This window comes from Dipodomys merriami, unplaced genomic scaffold, assembly GCF_024711535.1.
Source record: "Dipodomys merriami isolate MVZ:Mamm:240054 unplaced genomic scaffold, mDipMer1.0.p SCAF_367, whole genome shotgun sequence".
NCBI classification, from domain to species: domain Eukaryota; kingdom Metazoa; phylum Chordata; class Mammalia; order Rodentia; family Heteromyidae; genus Dipodomys; species Dipodomys merriami.
In genome coordinates this window covers 349187-366492 of record NW_027205237.1, presented here as the reverse complement: position 1 = coordinate 366492, position 17306 = coordinate 349187, and the positions used below count along the sequence as shown (strand labels likewise).

The 17306-nt window shown below is 63.5% G+C and overlaps 2 protein-coding genes across 2 annotated transcripts in view; one reads left to right on the top strand and one right to left on the bottom strand.

Moving 5' to 3' along the window:
- Positions 1-1328, top strand: LOC138804511 (uncharacterized). The gene is made up of 2 exons (XM_069988814.1): positions 1-127; positions 640-1328. The coding sequence occupies exons 1-2, from the start codon at positions 1-3 to the stop codon at positions 1326-1328; spliced, it is 816 nt and encodes a 271-aa protein (XP_069844915.1).
- A 449-nt stretch (positions 1329-1777) lies between these two features.
- LOC138804510 (inactive ubiquitin carboxyl-terminal hydrolase MINDY-4B-like) overlaps positions 1778-17306 on the bottom strand; it is a 16713-nt gene continuing 1184 nt past the window's right edge. The window contains exons 2-13 of the mRNA XM_069988813.1: positions 15834-15892; positions 15383-15410; positions 13710-14165; positions 12336-12452; positions 11506-11597; positions 10352-10517; positions 9309-9374; positions 7842-7912; positions 7174-7246; positions 5584-5730; positions 3366-3546; positions 1778-1920 (exon numbers count right to left, since the gene is read on the bottom strand). Of these exons, the coding sequence (XP_069844914.1) occupies positions 1778-1920; positions 3366-3546; positions 5584-5730; positions 7174-7246; positions 7842-7912; positions 9309-9374; positions 10352-10517; positions 11506-11597; positions 12336-12452; positions 13710-14165; positions 15383-15410; positions 15834-15892 (1599 nt within the window). The remainder of the gene's footprint in view (positions 1921-3365; positions 3547-5583; positions 5731-7173; positions 7247-7841; positions 7913-9308; positions 9375-10351; positions 10518-11505; positions 11598-12335; positions 12453-13709; positions 14166-15382; positions 15411-15833; positions 15893-17306) is intronic.

Sequence of the window (17306 nt, the reverse complement as noted above, 5' to 3'; positions counted from 1 at the left end):
ATGCGCCGCATTCCCATTTTCTACTCATTCCTCAGGGGACGGCATTATTATTGTGCCACACGAAAATCCACCGAACACATCAGCATTGTCCTCGAACGCAGGAACGTTGTGCCTTGGAAACTGGCCCGTGATTTCCGGGTTTAAATCCTGGGTGTGGGAGGTGGCGCCTGGGGGTGGCGGCCGGGCGTCTGGAGGGTTCTGTGGGAAGAGCGTGTGCTTGTTCTGAGTCTGTGCGGAACACGGCCAGGCATTCGGCCGACCACATTCCTAACCGGACAGCTGGCCTCAGACACGGGCCGACGCGTGGATGCTATTTTTGCGTAGAATCCTGGTCTGTGCGGGAATGAGACTTCTCTTTCAGCTTTTGTTAGTCACCGATGCCAGTGTATGAACAAGGAGGCAGACGCAGTCCTGGTGGGAGCCGGCTCCCGGCCTGGCCTCGCCCACCGCCGGCCCCGCCGCGGCCCGGCCGCAGCCTGCCGGGCGGCCTCTGCCCCAGGACGCCACGGCTGAGGCCCCGGCTTGCACGTGCGTGTGCGAGAGCTTCCCGCGGTCCCTCCACGGGCCTGGAGAGACTCGTGCGGGGCAAGGCGTGTTTGGGACCCACAGAGGAGAGGGCTGCGTTCTCTTTTTGGTGAGATGGAGGAGAGGTAGAGGAGACCCCAGAGGGCACGCCACGCAGCCCCGTGACCCCAGAGGGCACGCCACACGACCCCGTGACCCCAGAGGGCACGCCACACGACCCCGTGACCCCAGAGGGCACGCCACACGACCCCGTGACCCCAGAGGGCACGCCACACGACCCCGTGACCCCAGAGGGCACGCCACGCAGCCCCGTGACCCCAGAGGGCACGCCACACGACCCCGTGACCCCAGAGGGCACGCCACGCGACCCCGTGACCCCAGAGGGCACGCCACGCGACCCCGTGACCCCAGAGGGCACGCCACGCAGACCTGTGACCCCAGAGGGCATGCCACACAGCCCCGTGACCCCAGAGGACACGCCACACAGCCCCGTGACCCCAGAGGGCACGCCACGCGACCCCGTGACCCCAGAGGGCACGCCACACAGCCCCGTGACCCCAGAGGACATGCCACACAGCCCCATGACCCCAGAGGACATGCCACACAGCCCCATGACCCCAGAGGGCACGCCACACAGCCCCGTAACCCCAGAGGGCACGCCACATAGCCCCGTGACCCCAGAGGGCACGCCACACAGCCCCGTGACCCCAGAGGACATGCCACGCGACCCCGTGACCCCAGAGGGCACGCCACACAGCCCCGTGACCCCAGAGGACACGCCACGCGACCCCGTGACCCCGTGACCCCAGAGGGCACGCCACACAGCCCCGTGACCCCAGAGGACACGCCACACAGCCCCGTGACCCCAGAGGACACGCCACACAGCCCCGTGACCCCAGAGGACACGCCACACAGCCCCGTGACCCCAGAGGGCACGCCACACAGCCCCGTGACCCCAGAGGGCACGCCACACAGCCCCGTGACCCCAGAGGGCACGCCACACAGCCCCGTGACCCCAGAGGACATGCCACGTGACCCCGTGACCCCAGAGGGCACGCCACACAGCCCCGTGACCCCAGAGGGCACGCCACACAGCCCCGTGACCCCAGAGGGCACGCCACACAGCCCCGCGCCGGGGCCCGCGACCCCTCCCAGGGGAGTGACCGGCCTGCGCTGGGGATGGGCAGGAGGCCCCGGCCCTGGCCCCTGCGCCCCATGGTCCGGCTGCTGGAGGCTCACCCCCAGTTCTCTCCTAGAGCGGAGGAAGAGCCCCATTCCAGGCGACCGTGGCCTCTCTCCACTTGGTTCTGATCACCATCTCCACCGGGCAGCACCGTCCTCCTGGGCCGCGACCCTCTGCGCCGCCATCCTGCTCCCACAGGTGGGCGTGGGTGTCTGCAGAAGGGCAGCCGTGCACACCGGGGTGGGCGCCTGTGCCGGAGGCCCCCCCGGCCCCCCCCCGCCATGCCGGGGCCCGCCTGTCCCCCCCGTCCCCCTCCCCTACCCCCTCCCCTCCCCTCCCCTCCCCTCCCCCTCCCCTCCCCCTCCCCTCCCCTCCCCCCTCCCCTCCCCCCTCCCCTCCCCCCTCCCCTCCCCTCCCCTCCCCTCCCCTCTCCCCTCCCCTCCCCCCTCCCCTCCCCCCTCTCCTCCCCTCCCCTTCCCCCTCCCCTTCCCTCCCCTCCCGTCCCCCTCCCGTCCCCCTCCCCTCCCCTCCCCTCCCACTCCCCTCCCCTCCCCCCTCCCCTCCCCTCCCCTCCCGTCCCCCTCCCGTCCCCCTCCCCTCCCACTCCCCTCTCCTCCCCTCCCGTCCCCCTCCCCTCCCCCCTCCCCTCCCCCCTCCCCTCCCCCCTCTCCTCCCCTCCCCTTCCCCCTCCCCTTCCCTCCCCTCCCGTCCCCCTCCCGTCCCCCTCCCCTCCCCTCCCCTCCCCCCTCCCCTCCCGTCCCCCTCCCCTCCCCTCCCCCCTCCCCTCCCCCCTCCCCTCCCCCCTCCCCTCCCCTCCCCTCCCGTCCCCCTCCCCTCCCCTCCCCCCTCCCCTCCCCCCTCCCCTCCCCCCTCCCCTCCCCTCCCCTCCCCTCCCCTCTCCCCTCCCCTCCCCCCTCCCCTCCCCCCTCCCCTCCCCCCTCTCCTCCCCTCCCCTTCCCCCTCCCCTTCCCTCCCCTCCCGTCCCCCTCCCGTCCCCCTCCCCTGCCCTCCCCTCCCACTCCCCTCCCCTCCCCCCTCCCCTCCCCTCCCCTCCCGTCCCCCTCCCGTCCCCCTCCCCTCCCACTCCCCTCTCCTCCCCTCCCGTCCCCCTCCCCTTCCCCCTCCCCTCCCCTCCCCCCTTCCTTCCCCCTCTCCTCCCCTCCCCTCCCGTCCCCCTCCCCTCCCCCCTCCCCTCCCCTCCCCCCTCCCCTCCTCCTCCCTTCCCCCTCCCCTCCCCCTTCCTTCCCCCTCTCCTCCCCTCCCCTCCCGTCCCCCTCCCCTCCCCCCTCCCCTCCCCCCTCCCCTCCCCCCTCCCTTCCTTTCCCTGGGTTTCAATCCAGGGCCCTGGACTCACTAACTGGCTTGCTAGACGCTCTCTACCACTTCAGCCATGCCGCTAGTCTAGCTGTTTGCTGAGTGTTTGGGGGATGAAAGTGGGAGGACCTTTCTGCCTGGATTGGCCTCGACTCCCGAGTGGTGAGGGTGGCAGCCCGGCCGGCTGGCCACCGGGGGCTTGGCCACGGGAGCATCCTCCTCTCTGTTCTGGCACGCCTTTGCTCAGGCATTAACGCCCCGCGCTCCAAGATAAAAGGTCCCGGAAGAAGGGCTCGGGTGGGAACTGCGCAGGCTGGTGGCCCAGGCCGGGCGAAGCGCTCACCCACTGTGAGCCGCACGGGCCCCTCCCGGGCAGGGCGGCCACTGTAGAAGTGCAGCTCGAAGACGCGCTCCGCTTTCCAGTCGGACAGCAGCCGTCTGTCGGTGCAGAAGACGAGGCTGTGGTGGCCCTGGATGCTGCACAGCCAGATGGGGAACCGGGGCGTCTTCAGCCTGCTGCCCACCTAGGAGGGGACGCAAGGTGTGTGGACAGCGCCCCCGCAGCTCCCCAGCCTCCCGAGGCGTGTGAGGCTGGCGGCCGACTGGAAGGCCTCGAGGCTGGCGGTGCACCGCGGGCGCCGTGGGGCTGTGGTTTTCCTTAGTGGACTCGACTAAAGAGCCGGGTGGTCTCACGGGGAGAGTGGAGAATTCTTGGGTTGGTTTGCAGGTGAGGTAAAGAGTAAATGTAATCCCTGTCAGAGATCTGAGGATCGCGGTTCAAAGCCAGCCCGGGCAGGAAAGCCTTGGTGTCACGAGGTATACACGGAAGACACTTGGTAGGTGTCCTCTGGGGAGTTACTCCTTCACAGTGCAGGCGATGGCGATGCAAAGGCGGAGAGCCTGCTGGGAGGGGTGTTCCTGCTGAGCAGCGTGTCTGCCTGTCTGTCTGTCTGCTGACAGGCTCTGGGTCTCAGGATGAGCTCTCACGTCTGTGGAGACACCACGGACACCGCGTTGCTCTGGGGTTCGGGCGGTCTTGGCTGCCCGCTGGTCTTTGTGGTGTCCGCCCTCCAGCTCGGGTTGTGTGTGCCAGCGTGCGGTTGACCCTTCGTCAGGGGTGAGTCCCTGGGCTGGAAGCACTGTGGACGGGTTCCGAGGGCGCGGCCCCTTCCCCGGTGTCACGTGTGAAGTCTCAGGTGGGAAGCGCCAGCGCTGGGCAGCGTTTGTGCCTGAGAGCGGGTCCCCGCAGCGGGAGGGGAGGCCTCTCCAGAGATCTGTGCAGCCCTTCATTTTGTCTTACTTTTGTCCATCCCGAGGTTTGAACTCTGGGCCTGGGCGCTGTCCCGGAGCTCCACCGCTGGCTACAGTGCACTTCTGGCTTTTTCTGGTGGTTCATTGGAGATGAGAGTCTCATGGACTCTCCTGCCCGGGCTGGCTTTGAACCGTGGTCCTCAGCTCTCGGCCTCCTGAGCAGCTGGGATGACAGGCGTGAGCCATGGCGCCCGGCTTTGTACATTTCAAATAATTTTTAGAAATATTTTCACACATCACTTCCATTATCCATGTTCTACAGACATGAAAGGTGTGCGATGCAAATACGAAGCCAATAGCTTGGAGTTTCTGCTTAGACCGCAGTGAGTGAACAAGTGTGTGAGCGTGCATGTGTGTGAGCATGTGTGTGCGAATGAGCATGTGTGTGAGCGTGTATGTGAGTGTGCATGTATGTGAGTGTGCATGTGTGTGTGAGCATGTGTGAGTGTGCATGTGTGAGCATGTGTGGGTGTGCATGTGTGAGCATGTGTGGGTGTGCATGTGTGTGAGCATGTGTGAGCATTGTGTACGTGTGTGTGTGTACGTGTGTGTATGTAGTGATAAGAGGCCAACAGGAATGCAGTAAAGGAGCAGAACAGTTCAGACTTGAATTGCTGTCATATCTGGACTTTCGTTTTCTGGTTGCTGGGCTGGGAGCCGACGGTGCTCACGGGGGTGGGGGGAAGGGAGGCCGTGGCCCCGGCCCGTGGCGGCACTCACAGGGGTGGGGGGAGCCGTGGCCCCGGCCCGTGGCGGGGGTGGGGGGAGCCGTGGCCCCGGCCCGTGGCGGCACTCACGGGGGTGGGGGGAGGCCGTGGCGGCACTCACGGGGGTGGGGGGAGCCGTGGCCCCGGCCCGTGGCGGCACTCACAGGGGTGGGGGGAGCCGTGGCCCCGGCCCGTGGCGGCACTCACAGGGGTGGGGGGAGCCGTGGCCCCGGCCCGTGGCGGCACTCACAGGGGTGGGGGGAGCTGTGGCCCTGGCCCGTGGCGGCACTCACGGGGGTGGGGGGAGCCGTGGCCCCGGCCCGTGGCGGCACTCACGGGGGTGGGGAGGAGGCCGTGGCGGCACTCACGGGGGTGGGGGGAGGCCGTGGCCCCGGCCCGTGGCAGCACTCACGGGGGTGGGGGGAGCCGTGGCCCCGGCCCGTGGCAGCACTCACGGGGGTGGGGAGGAGGCCGTGGCGGCACTCACGGGGGTGGGGGGAGCCGTGGCCCCGGCCCGTGGCGGCACTCACGGGGAGCACTCACCGGTGGGAGTCCGTGGCCCCCGGGCCCGTCCTTGCCCCACTGCAGGTAGCCGATGTCGCTGCGGGTCAGGACCCCGCCTTCCGTGCCTTCCGCACCGTCGGAGACCGCAGGGCTCGCTCGTCCCGTCAGAATCAAGTTCAGCGCGGCCTGGGGCAGGGTGACAGGGCGTCTTCAACACGCATTGAGCAACACTCCACCTCTGAACCGGGGCACAATTCGGGAGAAACCAGCTGTGTCTCCAAGTATGGAGGCCGGGTCTGAGTGACCGCCTGGTCCCTGGAAACGCGGCCCTGGGCGCGGGGCTGCCCCTGACCTCCGACCTATGACCGGCCACGCAGTCCTGGGTGCGGGGCTGCCCCGACCCCCGACCCGTGACCGGCCACGCGGTCCTGGGTGAGTGGCTGCCCCGACCCCCGACCCGTGACCGGCCTGGAGGGGAGGGGCTGCCCCTGACCCCCGACCTGTGACTGGCCACGTGGTCCTGGGTGCGGGGCTGCCCCTGACCCCCGACCCGTGACCGGCCACGCGGTCCTGGGTGCGGGGCTGCCCCGACCCCTGACCCCCGACCCGTGACCGGCCACGCGGCCCTGGGTGCGGGGCTGCCCTGACCCCTGACCCGTGACCAGCCCGGCCACGCGGTCCTGGGTGAGGGGCTGCCCCCGACCCCCGACCTGTGACCGGCCACATGGTCCTGGGTGAGGGGCTGCCCGACCCCCAACCTGTGACCGGCCACGTGGTCCTGGGTGAGGGGCTGCCCCCGACCCCCGACCCATGACCGGCCTGGAGGGGAGGGGCTGCCCCTGACCCCCGACCTGTGACCGGCCACGTGGTCCTGGGTGCGGGGCTGCCCCTGACCCCTGACCCCTGACCCGTGACCGGCCTGGCGGGGAGGGGCTGCCCTTGGATGGCAGAGGCCATGCTGGCTGGGCTCGGGCCGCCCCTGTCTCCCTGAACGGTTGGACTTGCTCGGCTTCGACGGTTCCGCTGCACGGGAATTGTATTTCCCTAGATGCTTTTCCCTGGGTGCCTTGCTTGGGCCAGGTCTCCATCCCAAACACGTGGCTTTGGTCTTTAAAAGCGCTGAGCGAGTTAGGTTCTGGGCTGCAGGAGTCCACTGTGGACGCCAGCCTCCGGATAAAGACCCCCAGCTCCATCTCAAACTGCGGTGTCTCTGGCTCTCCTGATGGAGCTCCCGTACAACCCCTACACCTTGGAAGGCTGACGCAAGCGAGCCTCTGCTAGCAGGGCCCCTCTCCACCCTCATTTTCCTTTTCTAATTTACTTTTTTTGGATGCCAGTCTTGGGGCTTGAACTCAGAACCCAGCTACTAGCCTTGAGCTGAGTTTTACACAAGGCTGGCGCTCTACCACTTGAGCCACGGCACCACTTCTGGTTTTCTAAGGGTTCATTGGAGATCAGAGTCTCATGGACTTTCCTGCCCAGGCTGGCTTTGAACCGCGATCCTCAGATCTCAGCCTCCTGAGTAGCTGGGATTACCGGCGCCCGGCTGCATCTTTGTCTCTCGAAGGCCACAGGATGCTCAGGGGAAGAAGGGGCCGCGTCTAGGCCAAAAGCACAGGCGCCACCCACCTGCCTGCACCGGAAGCCCCCGGCGCTGGGCTGCAGCAGGGCTGTGGTGGCAGAGCCCAGGTCGCGCCGAAGCCTGTGGGAGGGGCGGTGGTGGGCAGCAGGGCTGGGACGGAGGGGCGTTCCCGCCACCTCCACTCCCAAAGCCCACCGGGAAGTCCTCCAGGACCGGCCCGGGGCTGGGAGGGGGGCGCGGGGGGGGGGGGACAGGTGGGAGGGGAGAGGTCACCAGCTCCGCCCCAGGGAAGCTGGCTTCTTCCACACCCAGCCATCTCTGACACCCCGTCTGCCGGGACCCTTCCCCGCTTGGGCCCACTGGGACCGCTGTGTTTTGTGTCTCTTTTCCTGTGTGTGCCAGTCCCAGGGCTTGAACTCAGGGCCTGGGTCCTTTTCCTGAGGCTGGTGCTCTACCCCCTGAGCCAGCGCTCTGCTCCGCCCCGCGTGGAGGCTGTGGGAGGGCGGGTCTGCGTCTTGGCTCACGAATCCCTGAGAGCATGGCCGTGTGCGGGTCTCGCGGAGACATCGCCTGCCCAGTCACAGGCCCAGCCTGCGCCCAAGGGCGCGTCCACCAGGAAAGGCTGGAGTGTCCAGCCGGAGCGGGGAGACGCCCCGAGCCCGTCCCCGGGGACGCCGCCCCCTGGAGCTCCCGAACCAACACTGGGAGAACCTACCTCTGGAACGTTCTGGAGAAAACCAGGCTGCAAAGAAACAGGATGACTCCATGGCTTCCTTCTCCTTGGAACTGTTTGAGGAAGGAAAGTGCTTTTACCTGAAAGCCATGGCGGAAAGGGGCACGAGGTTGTGGACTCGCAGCCTGAGCCTGCAGGACGCACAGGACCCCCCCAGCCGCCCCCCCACGGCCGCCCCCCCCATGGCTGCTCCCCCCAAGCCCTGCTCTTGTTCCACTCAGGGCTCCTAGCCTGCCCACGGCCACGGCCGCCATCCTTGTGTTCCCGGCTTTCCGTCCTCTGGCACCAGCGATTCTCTTCCGATCGCAGGCCGGGAATCTCTCCTGGCAGACGCTCAGTGCCGGGCCGGGCCTTGTGCTCCATGCCCGCTTGCTGGCCGACCGCTGCTCACAGAGCTCAGAGACAGCACGGAGACACTCGGATCGGGGTCCAGACCAGCTCTACCACCGACACCTACTTAGGAGTTTCATTGAGTTCCAGCCTCCCGCAGTTCCGTCCGTGATCGCAGGAGAAAAATAAACTTTCCCCGTGTTCGGTGCAAAGGTTGAACGAGCTGAGGAGCACACGGGGTCGTGTCAGTTCTTAGGCCATTCTGGATCCAAAGCAAAAGCGGCGTCTGTCTCTCTTTGAGGCCTGCCTCTGTTTCCTGGCCAGATGACTGTCTGCTTCGACCTTTCTGAAGGTCACGTGTGGTCCCCAGATCGCGCCGTCTGTGCTGGCCTTGTGTGTGCGGTCAGGTCTCTGCCCGGGGTTGAGGCCCCTGGAGCCGTGGCGGTGTGGGAGGGTCCTGAGGAGACGCGGGCCGGGCGGGGGCCGGGCGGGGGCCGGGCTCGCCTGCCACAGAACGCACCGCAGCCTGGACCCGGCCGGGAAGTCAAGCAACCATCCTGCACGCATGTGAGAGGGTGGCCCGGAGCGCCCTGGGCCGCCGTGGCTTCCGTGTCTGCCGCAACGCCACAGCCGTGGCTCGGTGGCTCTCAGCGCAGCAAGCGCCGGCCGCTGGCCTTCCGAGCCCCCGGGGAGCCTGTCTCTGGGTGTCCACCTTCTAGAAAGCACCGCGGCTCCACCGGCAGCTCCTCTCCCGCCCTCTCCCCGTCTTTCCCTCGTAAAGAACCTACGACCAGCCCTTGGCGTCTTGGCCTGGGTTACCGCGCACTGCGTTCCCCGAGTGTCGTGACGGTGGGGTTCCCCTAGAGAGAGAGGGGGAACCCCTGGACCCCACTCCGCCCCCGTCTGACCTCTCCTGACCCGACAGTCCCTGTGAAGAAGGCCACGGCCCTCTCACACCGGGGAGGCTGGGAGGGAGAGGCCGGCTTCCCTTCCTGTCTATCCCTTTCTTCGCCCCCAATTGGCCCTTCAAAAATGCCTGTTAGAAGCACGTCCCCAAAATGGAGAGGATCCCGCGGGCTGGGTGCCGCGGGAAGGCAGCCCTCAGCACCGGACACTTACGCTCTGCACGTGATCGCAGATGAACTTCTCCATGGCTGCTTTCTCGGGAAATTCAAACAGCTGCAGCTAGGGACGGGAGGGAGCAGGAAGGGAGAGAGGTCCGTGTGCGGCCCGCCTCCTCCCCAGCCTCCCCCCCAGCCTCCTCCCCAGCCTCCCCCCCCAGCCTCCCCCCTAGCCTCCCCCCCAGCCTCCCCCCCAGCCTCCCACACAGATGCACACATGCACAGGTACACACATGCACACAGATGCACACACATGCACACACATGCACACAGATTCACACACAGATGCACAGATACACACATGCACACACATATGCACACACATGCACACACATGCACACAGATTCACACACAGATGCACACACAGATGCACACACACAGATGCACACATGCACAGGTACACACATGCTCACAGATGCACACACAGATGCACAGGTACACACATGCTCACAGATGCACACACATGCACACACATGCACACAGATTCACACACAGATGCACACACTGATGCACACACAGATGCACACACAGATGCACACATGCACAGGTTCACACATGCACACAGATGCACACACAGATGCACACATGCACAGGTACACACATGCACACACAGATGCACACACTGATGCACACATGCACAGGTACACACATGCTCACAGATGCACACACAGATGCACACATGCACAGGTACACACATGCACACGCAGATGCACACACATGCACACACATGCACACAGATTCACACACAGATGCACACAGATGCACACACATGCACAGGTTCACACATGCACACAGATGCACACACAGATGCACACATGCACAGGTACACACATGCACACAGATGCACACACAGATGCACACATGCACAGGTACACACATGCACACGCAGATGCACACACATGCACACACATGCACACAGATTCACACACAGATGCACACACTGATGCACACACAGATGCACACACACTGATGCACACATGCACCCACACGCCCCCACACGCTCCGGCCTCGTGCGTGGCCGCAGGGGTGCGGCGCGCCTACCCTCTCCGTGATGTCGGCCCCGGCGTGGTTGGGCGTGGGGGTCACGCGATGGTCCCCCGGGGCCAGGCAGACGGTGGCCCTCTGTGCTGCTCCGGCCGCCCACAGGCTGTCGGCCAGGGCGGCGGCCAGGGCTCGCTCCTGCTCCGGCCCGCTCAGCCCACGCAGCCTGCAACACAGGGGCTGGAGGACGGGGCGGCCCGCGGGCGGCCTGCCGGCTGCACCGAGTCCCTGCCCAGCACAGGTGTCTGGCCTTCGTCAGCCTGCACCATGAGCACGTCGCCTGGCTGTGCCCACACCGGGGTCCCTGGAGATGAGCCCCTCGGTCACCGGCTCCCTCCTCCCTCCTCCCTCCTCCCTCCTCCCTCCTCCCTCCTCGGTCCCCAGTCCTCCCTCCTCCCTCCTCCCTCCTCCATCCTTGGTCCCCAGTCCTCCCTCCTCCCTCCTCCCTCCTCCATCCTTGGTCCCCAGTCCTCCATCCTCCATCTTCCATCCTCCATCCTCGGTCCTCCGTCCTCCGTCCTCCGTCCTCCATCCTGAACTCCGCTGGGGTCCCCGGCCCTCCACGCCGGCCCTTTCCAAGCCCGCCCCAGGGTGGTGACTTGCTTTGCCCGAGGCCAGTCTTTGCTTCTTACTGATTCCTCTCCTCTCTCACAGCTAACTTAGGACTCTGCACGTGAGAGGGTCTTGTTCATTTCTGAGACTAAATTCGAACCCGTGTGAGCTGTCCTTGTGAGACGTATTTGACGGCCACCCTGATTGCCAGCCTCGTCCGAGGCGGGGGCCCTTGATTTACCGGGCGTCCGGCCCTCGGCTCCTCAGAACCCCAGGTGACGTGCACGTGGGCTCAGCAAGAGTCCGGGCTTCGCTTCCCGGGCCGGGCTCCGTGGAGCAGGAAGCCTGCCGACCTCATGCCCCGGCCTGAGGGGACGCCCGTTCCCCAGGACGGGCCCAGGGGCAGTGTGGGGGTCAGTGGGAGGCCCCGTGCCCCGGCCCGAGGGGACACCCGCTCCCCAGGATGGGCCCAGGGGCAGTGTGGGGGTCAGTGGGAGGCCCCGTGCCCCGGCCCGAGGGGACGCCCGCTCCCCAGGACGGGCCCAGGGGCGGTGTGGGGGGCAGTGGGAGGCCCCGTGCCCCGGCCCCCTCCCGAGTCTCACCCGCGCAGCTGGCCGGCTTCCGCGCTCCTGGTGAACAACAGATGCTTGAGGACAGACCCCTGCACAGCCATCTGGATGCTCCTTGCGCCTCCCTGGTGGGGGCGGGGGGGACCTTGGGATGGCGTCTTCCTCCTCCCTGAACCTGGCAGGGCCTCCCCTCCCCGTGGGCCGTGGCCAGCCAGGGCGGCGTCTCGGGGGCCTGGGCCTGGGGCTAACCCTAACCCCGCGCCCCTCCACGACTCCGGTCCCACCGCCGACGGGAGAGGAGGGAAGCTGGGCGGGCGGGTGACGGGGCAGGCAGGACTGGAATCTGATGGGGGGGGGGGACCGCGCTGGGGCTTTCTCCACCCTCACAGCATGGGTGTGCTGGAGCCGCCTCTGACTGTTGGACATTATGTTTAAAGTTATAGAGGTGTGTGTGTGCACGCGCGCGCGTGCGTGTGTGTGCGCGTGTGTATGTGTGTGCAAGTGCTAAACCCAGGAGCTGGGCACGGTCTGTGAGCTTTTACACTTAAGGTTAACGCTCTACCACCTGACCCACAGCTCCACTTCTGGCTTCTTGGTAGTTAATTAGAGATGAGAGTCCCACGGACTTTCCTGCCCAGGCTGGCTTTGAACTGCGATCCTCAGATCTCAGCCTCCTGAGTAGCTAGGATTCTAGGTGTGACCCAAGGTGCCTGGTTGACATGTGTGTTTCTAACTATGACTATAAGGAACGTATGAACTACTGCAGGTGTAGACAGGTAGAAAAATATAGATAATAATTGGAGAAATTGAGTTGGGGATTTAGAAAAACTAGCTGTTTAGAAATTAGAAAAATTGGTTATTACTGTTGCAACTTCCAAAGTCAAAGCCAGGTCAGAAGGAGGGTGGAACGTGAATCCGGCCCTCTGCCAGTCACGGCTGAAGACCTGGGCCGCGTCCCCAAAGAGGCTCTGCCTCAGCTTCTGCAAAGGAGAAGTGAACCATTCAGCCAAGGACTCTTCCTAGGCCCAGGCCTCCGCGTAAAACCAGGGGCTTCCCTGGGAATCTAGGGCCCACGGACATGGGCCCTGATTCCATGCAGTGTCCACGGCCAAAGGCTGCTGCGGTTCTTACTTACAGGTCTAAGGTGCTGGCCAAACACTCTAACAATGTCCATAACAGAGTAACTGACATCACAGAGCACCTTCATCACAGATGACCATCACAGATCACCTTCATCATAGATCACCATCATCACAGATCACCATCATCACAAATCACCATCATCACAGATCACCATCATCACAGATCACCTTCATCACAGATCACCTTCATCACAGATCACCATCATCACGGATCACCTTCATCACAGATCACCATCATCACAGATCACCATCATCACAGATCACCTTCATCACAGAGCGCCATCATCACAGAGCGCCTTCATCACAGATCACCATCATCACAGATCACCATCATCACAGATCACCTTCATCACAGATCACCATCATCACAGATCACCTTCATCACAGAGCGCCATCATCACAGAGCGCCTTCATCACAGATCACCATCATCACAGATCACCTTCATCACAGAGCGCCTTCATCACAGATCACCATCATCACAGATCGCCATCATCACAGATCGCCTTCATCACAGATCACCTTCATCACAGATCACCATCATCACAGATCACCTTCATCACAGATCACCTTCATCACAGATCACCTTCATCACAGATCACCTTCATCACAGATCACCATCATCACAGATCACCATCATCACAGATCACCTTCATCACAGATCACCTTCATCACATCACAGATCACCTTCATCACAGATCACCATCATCACAGATCACCTTCATCACAGATCACCTTCATCACAGATCACCTTCATCACAGATCACCTTCATCACAGATCACCATCATCACAGATCACCTTCATCACAGATCACCTTCATCACAGATCACCTTCATCACAGATCACCTTCATCACAGAGCGCCTTGCCTGGTCTGGTCTAGTTTACCCTGTGTAGTGGTGTCTGGAGTGTGAGTCCCCCGCAAGTGCACCTTTTATGGAGCAGGTGCATGCACACTCTGGGATGGGCAGCCTGCCAACCCCAATGCCTCATGCTAGTGATGCTCTCTTCTTAGCCAGACCCGCGCCTTCCCTTCCCGTCTCTCACATCACAGCAGGAGATTCCCTCCCCTTCCTGGGGCTTGCCCGCTGCACCCACCGCGGCGGCTGTCCGGGTGATGGGAAGCCCGGCCAGTGTTGGGGGGTCACGGGCAGCTGTCGGGGTGATGGGAAGCCCGGCCAGTGTTGGGGGGTCACGGGCAGCTCTTGGGGCGATGGGGGGCCCAGCCAGCGTTGGGGGGTCGCGGGTGGCTGTCGGGGTGATGCAAAGCCCAGCCAGCGTTGGGGCGTCGTGGGCGGCTGTCGGGGCGATGGGAGGCTCGGCCTGTGTTGGGGGGTCATGGGCGGCTGTCGGGGTGATGGGAGGCCCGGCCTGTGTTGGGGGGTCGCGGGCGGCTGTCGGGGTGATGGGGGGCCCGGCCAGCGTTGGGGGGTCGGGAGCAGCTGTGGGCGCTGGGCAGAGCGTGCGGGATGGCGTGCATCTTTGTCCCGAGCGCCCAGGGCTTCCAGGCCGGTCTTCCCCTTTGTTGCTGGGTCTCCGGTGGCCATCGGGATCCTTGTAAAAAACCAACCCCAGGACAGAGTTGGTGGTCTTGTTTTAATTTAACTCAATTAGCTTTCATCACATTGATTCTCAGCACTCTCTCTCTCTCTCTGTAACACCCATGTCCACACGTTCAAAGATGTCTAATGTGACGTTAGCAGCAGGAACGTTCGGACGTCCAGGTCTGTGTCAAAGGGGACGTGGGGCCGTGGGGCCGTGGGGTGCAGCTGGGAGACCACACATGCTCTCCACGCCTCGCGTGGCGGCCGCGCTCAGGGGGGTCCAGCCTCCCACCTTCACCGGCCGGTGTTGTTCGATGCCAGTAGACAAAGCAGCTTCGCTCTCTTTGATTCTGACCCCTGCTCCCCAGGACCCCACCCCTTATTTCAGCCTAAGTTAGCAACCCTTCTCCCACTTTCCGTAACTTCTGTTCCCATGCGGTGGAACAAAGTCACCACCCTTCAGTCCCAGAGCTCAGAGAACAGCTCTGTCTCCCCACAGGGAAGACCTTGCTCATGGGCGCCAGGATTTAGTGTCGCGTTGGCCCCGACACTGACACACAACACGCGTGACCTTCTGACTTCTCAGGTCACCAGGCACAAACACCACAACCTTACATTTGGTTAAAAAAAAAGATATGGAAACACTTTTTTTTTTGGTCATGGGGCCTGAACGCTGGGCCTGGGCGCTGTCCCTAGCTCTTCAGCTCAAGGCGGGCGCTCTACCACTTGAGCCACAGCGCCACTTCTTTAATTGGAGATGAGTCTCATGGACTTTCCTGCCCGGGCTGGCTTCAAACCGTGATCCTCAGCTCTCAGCCTCCTGAGTAGCTGGGGTGACAGGCGTGAGCCACCAGCACATGGCAAAAACACTTTTTTGATACCTGAATTCCACCGTCTTTCCCTCACTGTAAAATGGTAAAGAAGCCGATGAAGACGGGGACCGCGGCCAGAGCCTCGTTCCTCTGGGACATTGATCACCCAGTCGCACAGAATCTTGTAATTCTCTTTAACAAGTAGAGGAACTCCAGAGTCTAATATTACTGCACTTTTTTCTTAATAACCATATGGTGCTCTCAATGGTGAAAAGTAGCTCTAGGATAAACGTATAAGGAAAGCCTTCCTAGTGTTCACACTGCCTGCGTGACCTTGTGTGCGTGGAATGCACAGATGATGATAGTCTGAAGCCGCGGCTAGATGAGCGCACACTGGCTTTGAGAAGGGAATTACCTGAAGGGTGGTGATATTGGTTCCCAACCTGAAAATGAAGAGAGCACATTGAGTGAAGGACTCGCTCCGTTTGAACTCCGTGTGCAGCCCGCCCCGGCCCGGCCTTGCGGGCGATGGCGGCCGGCCCTCCGGGCAGGAGGTGCTTGAAAGGGAGACCCAGGTGGAAAGTTCTTGTGTGGCAAGCGATAACACCGTCGCTCAGACACCTGCCTCCCCCACCCTCCTGCGGAACAGGGTGCACGGAGCACGGGGTTTCTCACCTGGGATAAGCAAAGATTCCTCTCCATTTGTCCAGAAATAGAAGTTTCCTGGTTGTCTCCAGGGACCCAGGCTGGGAGAGGTCCACGTCCATCTGAAGGAGGAGTTAGGAGGCAGAAGTTGTTTGGTTGAGGACCAGGCCTGGCTGGGAGCGGCCAGGCGTCTGGACAGAGACCCCAGCAAGGCCACTCACCTCTCCTTTGGCCGGCGGGCGCTCGGGCCGGCAGCCGCTGCCCGGGGCTCACCGAGAGCCTGGCCGTCAGACCACGATTAAACTTTCATCGGAGGTGCAACGCCGGGACTCTGTCATTGTATAGGTGCCATGAATGTTTAATCCCAGACGGAGGTTTGTCAACAAGAGGATTTCGGTTACTTGTCTGTCAGAGCATCTGAGATGACAGCTGGTGGACGGTGCTCGGGCCGGGGCCTGGCCGTGTCCTGGGACAGAACTGGTGGCCAAGGGTAACGAGCCCTGCCGGCCGCGGCTGCGTGGTGGGTGGGCCAGGGAAGCCGCAGGGAGTGGGGCCTCAGGGCCCGCGGCGGCTCTGACGTCCTCCGCAAGTCCCCTCTCCTCCTGCGGGCTGAGCGGATCGCAGCTGCGGTCGGCAGACTTAGTGTGGACGGCTGGATGCTGGCGCTGACCTGCAAACCCCACGCCCATCTCTGCCCTGGCACGGACAGGACTGCAGAGGTCTGAGGCGTAGCTGTGACTAATGTTTAAACCAGTCCCCTCGGCCCCGTCCCCTCGGCCCCGTGGGGGCCACAGCTGATCAGTGATGGCTCCAAAGACTGAGGCCTGGACTCCCGAATCCTGTGAGCCTGTGTATCTGTGTGATGCGGTGTGCACACCACGCACCGACACGCGCGTGTGCGTGTGTGAATGTACACACATGTATGTGTATGGCATGTGTGTGTAAATGGGTGTGTCCATATATCCCCTAATGGATCTGCTGCGTTGGAGCCCCACCCCTCTGCCAGACGTAGTGTTTTATTGTAAGCATAAGAGGTGCAGCCGGGCGGCGCTGGTGGCTCACACCTGTCATCCTAGCTATTCAGGAGGCTGAGATCTGAGGACTGGGGTTCAAAGCCAGCCCAGGCAGGAAAGTCCATGAGATCCTTATTGCCAATGAACCACCAGAAAACCAGAAGTGGTGCTGTGGCTCAAGTGGTAGAGTGCTCACCTTGAGGTGAAGAGCTGAGGGACAGCGCCCAGGCCAGGCCCAGAGGTCAGTCCCCATCACACACACACACACACACACACACACACACACACACACACGCACACACACACACACACGCACACACACACGCACGCACACACGCGCACATACACGCACACGCGCACACACACGCACGCACGCACACACGCACGCACACACGCACACACACGCACGCACGCACACGCGCGCACACACGCGCGCACACACGCACACGCGCGCACACACACACGCACGCACACGCACGCACGCACACACACGCGTACACACACGCACGCACGCACACACACGCACACACGCACACACACGCACACGCACACACACACACACGCACACACACACGCGCACACACACACACACGCACACACACACACAGTCCTTTCTTATGTCCTGTCTCTGTCCGTGAATCATCCTCACCCTAACACAGAAGTTCTGTTTCCCCTTTATAG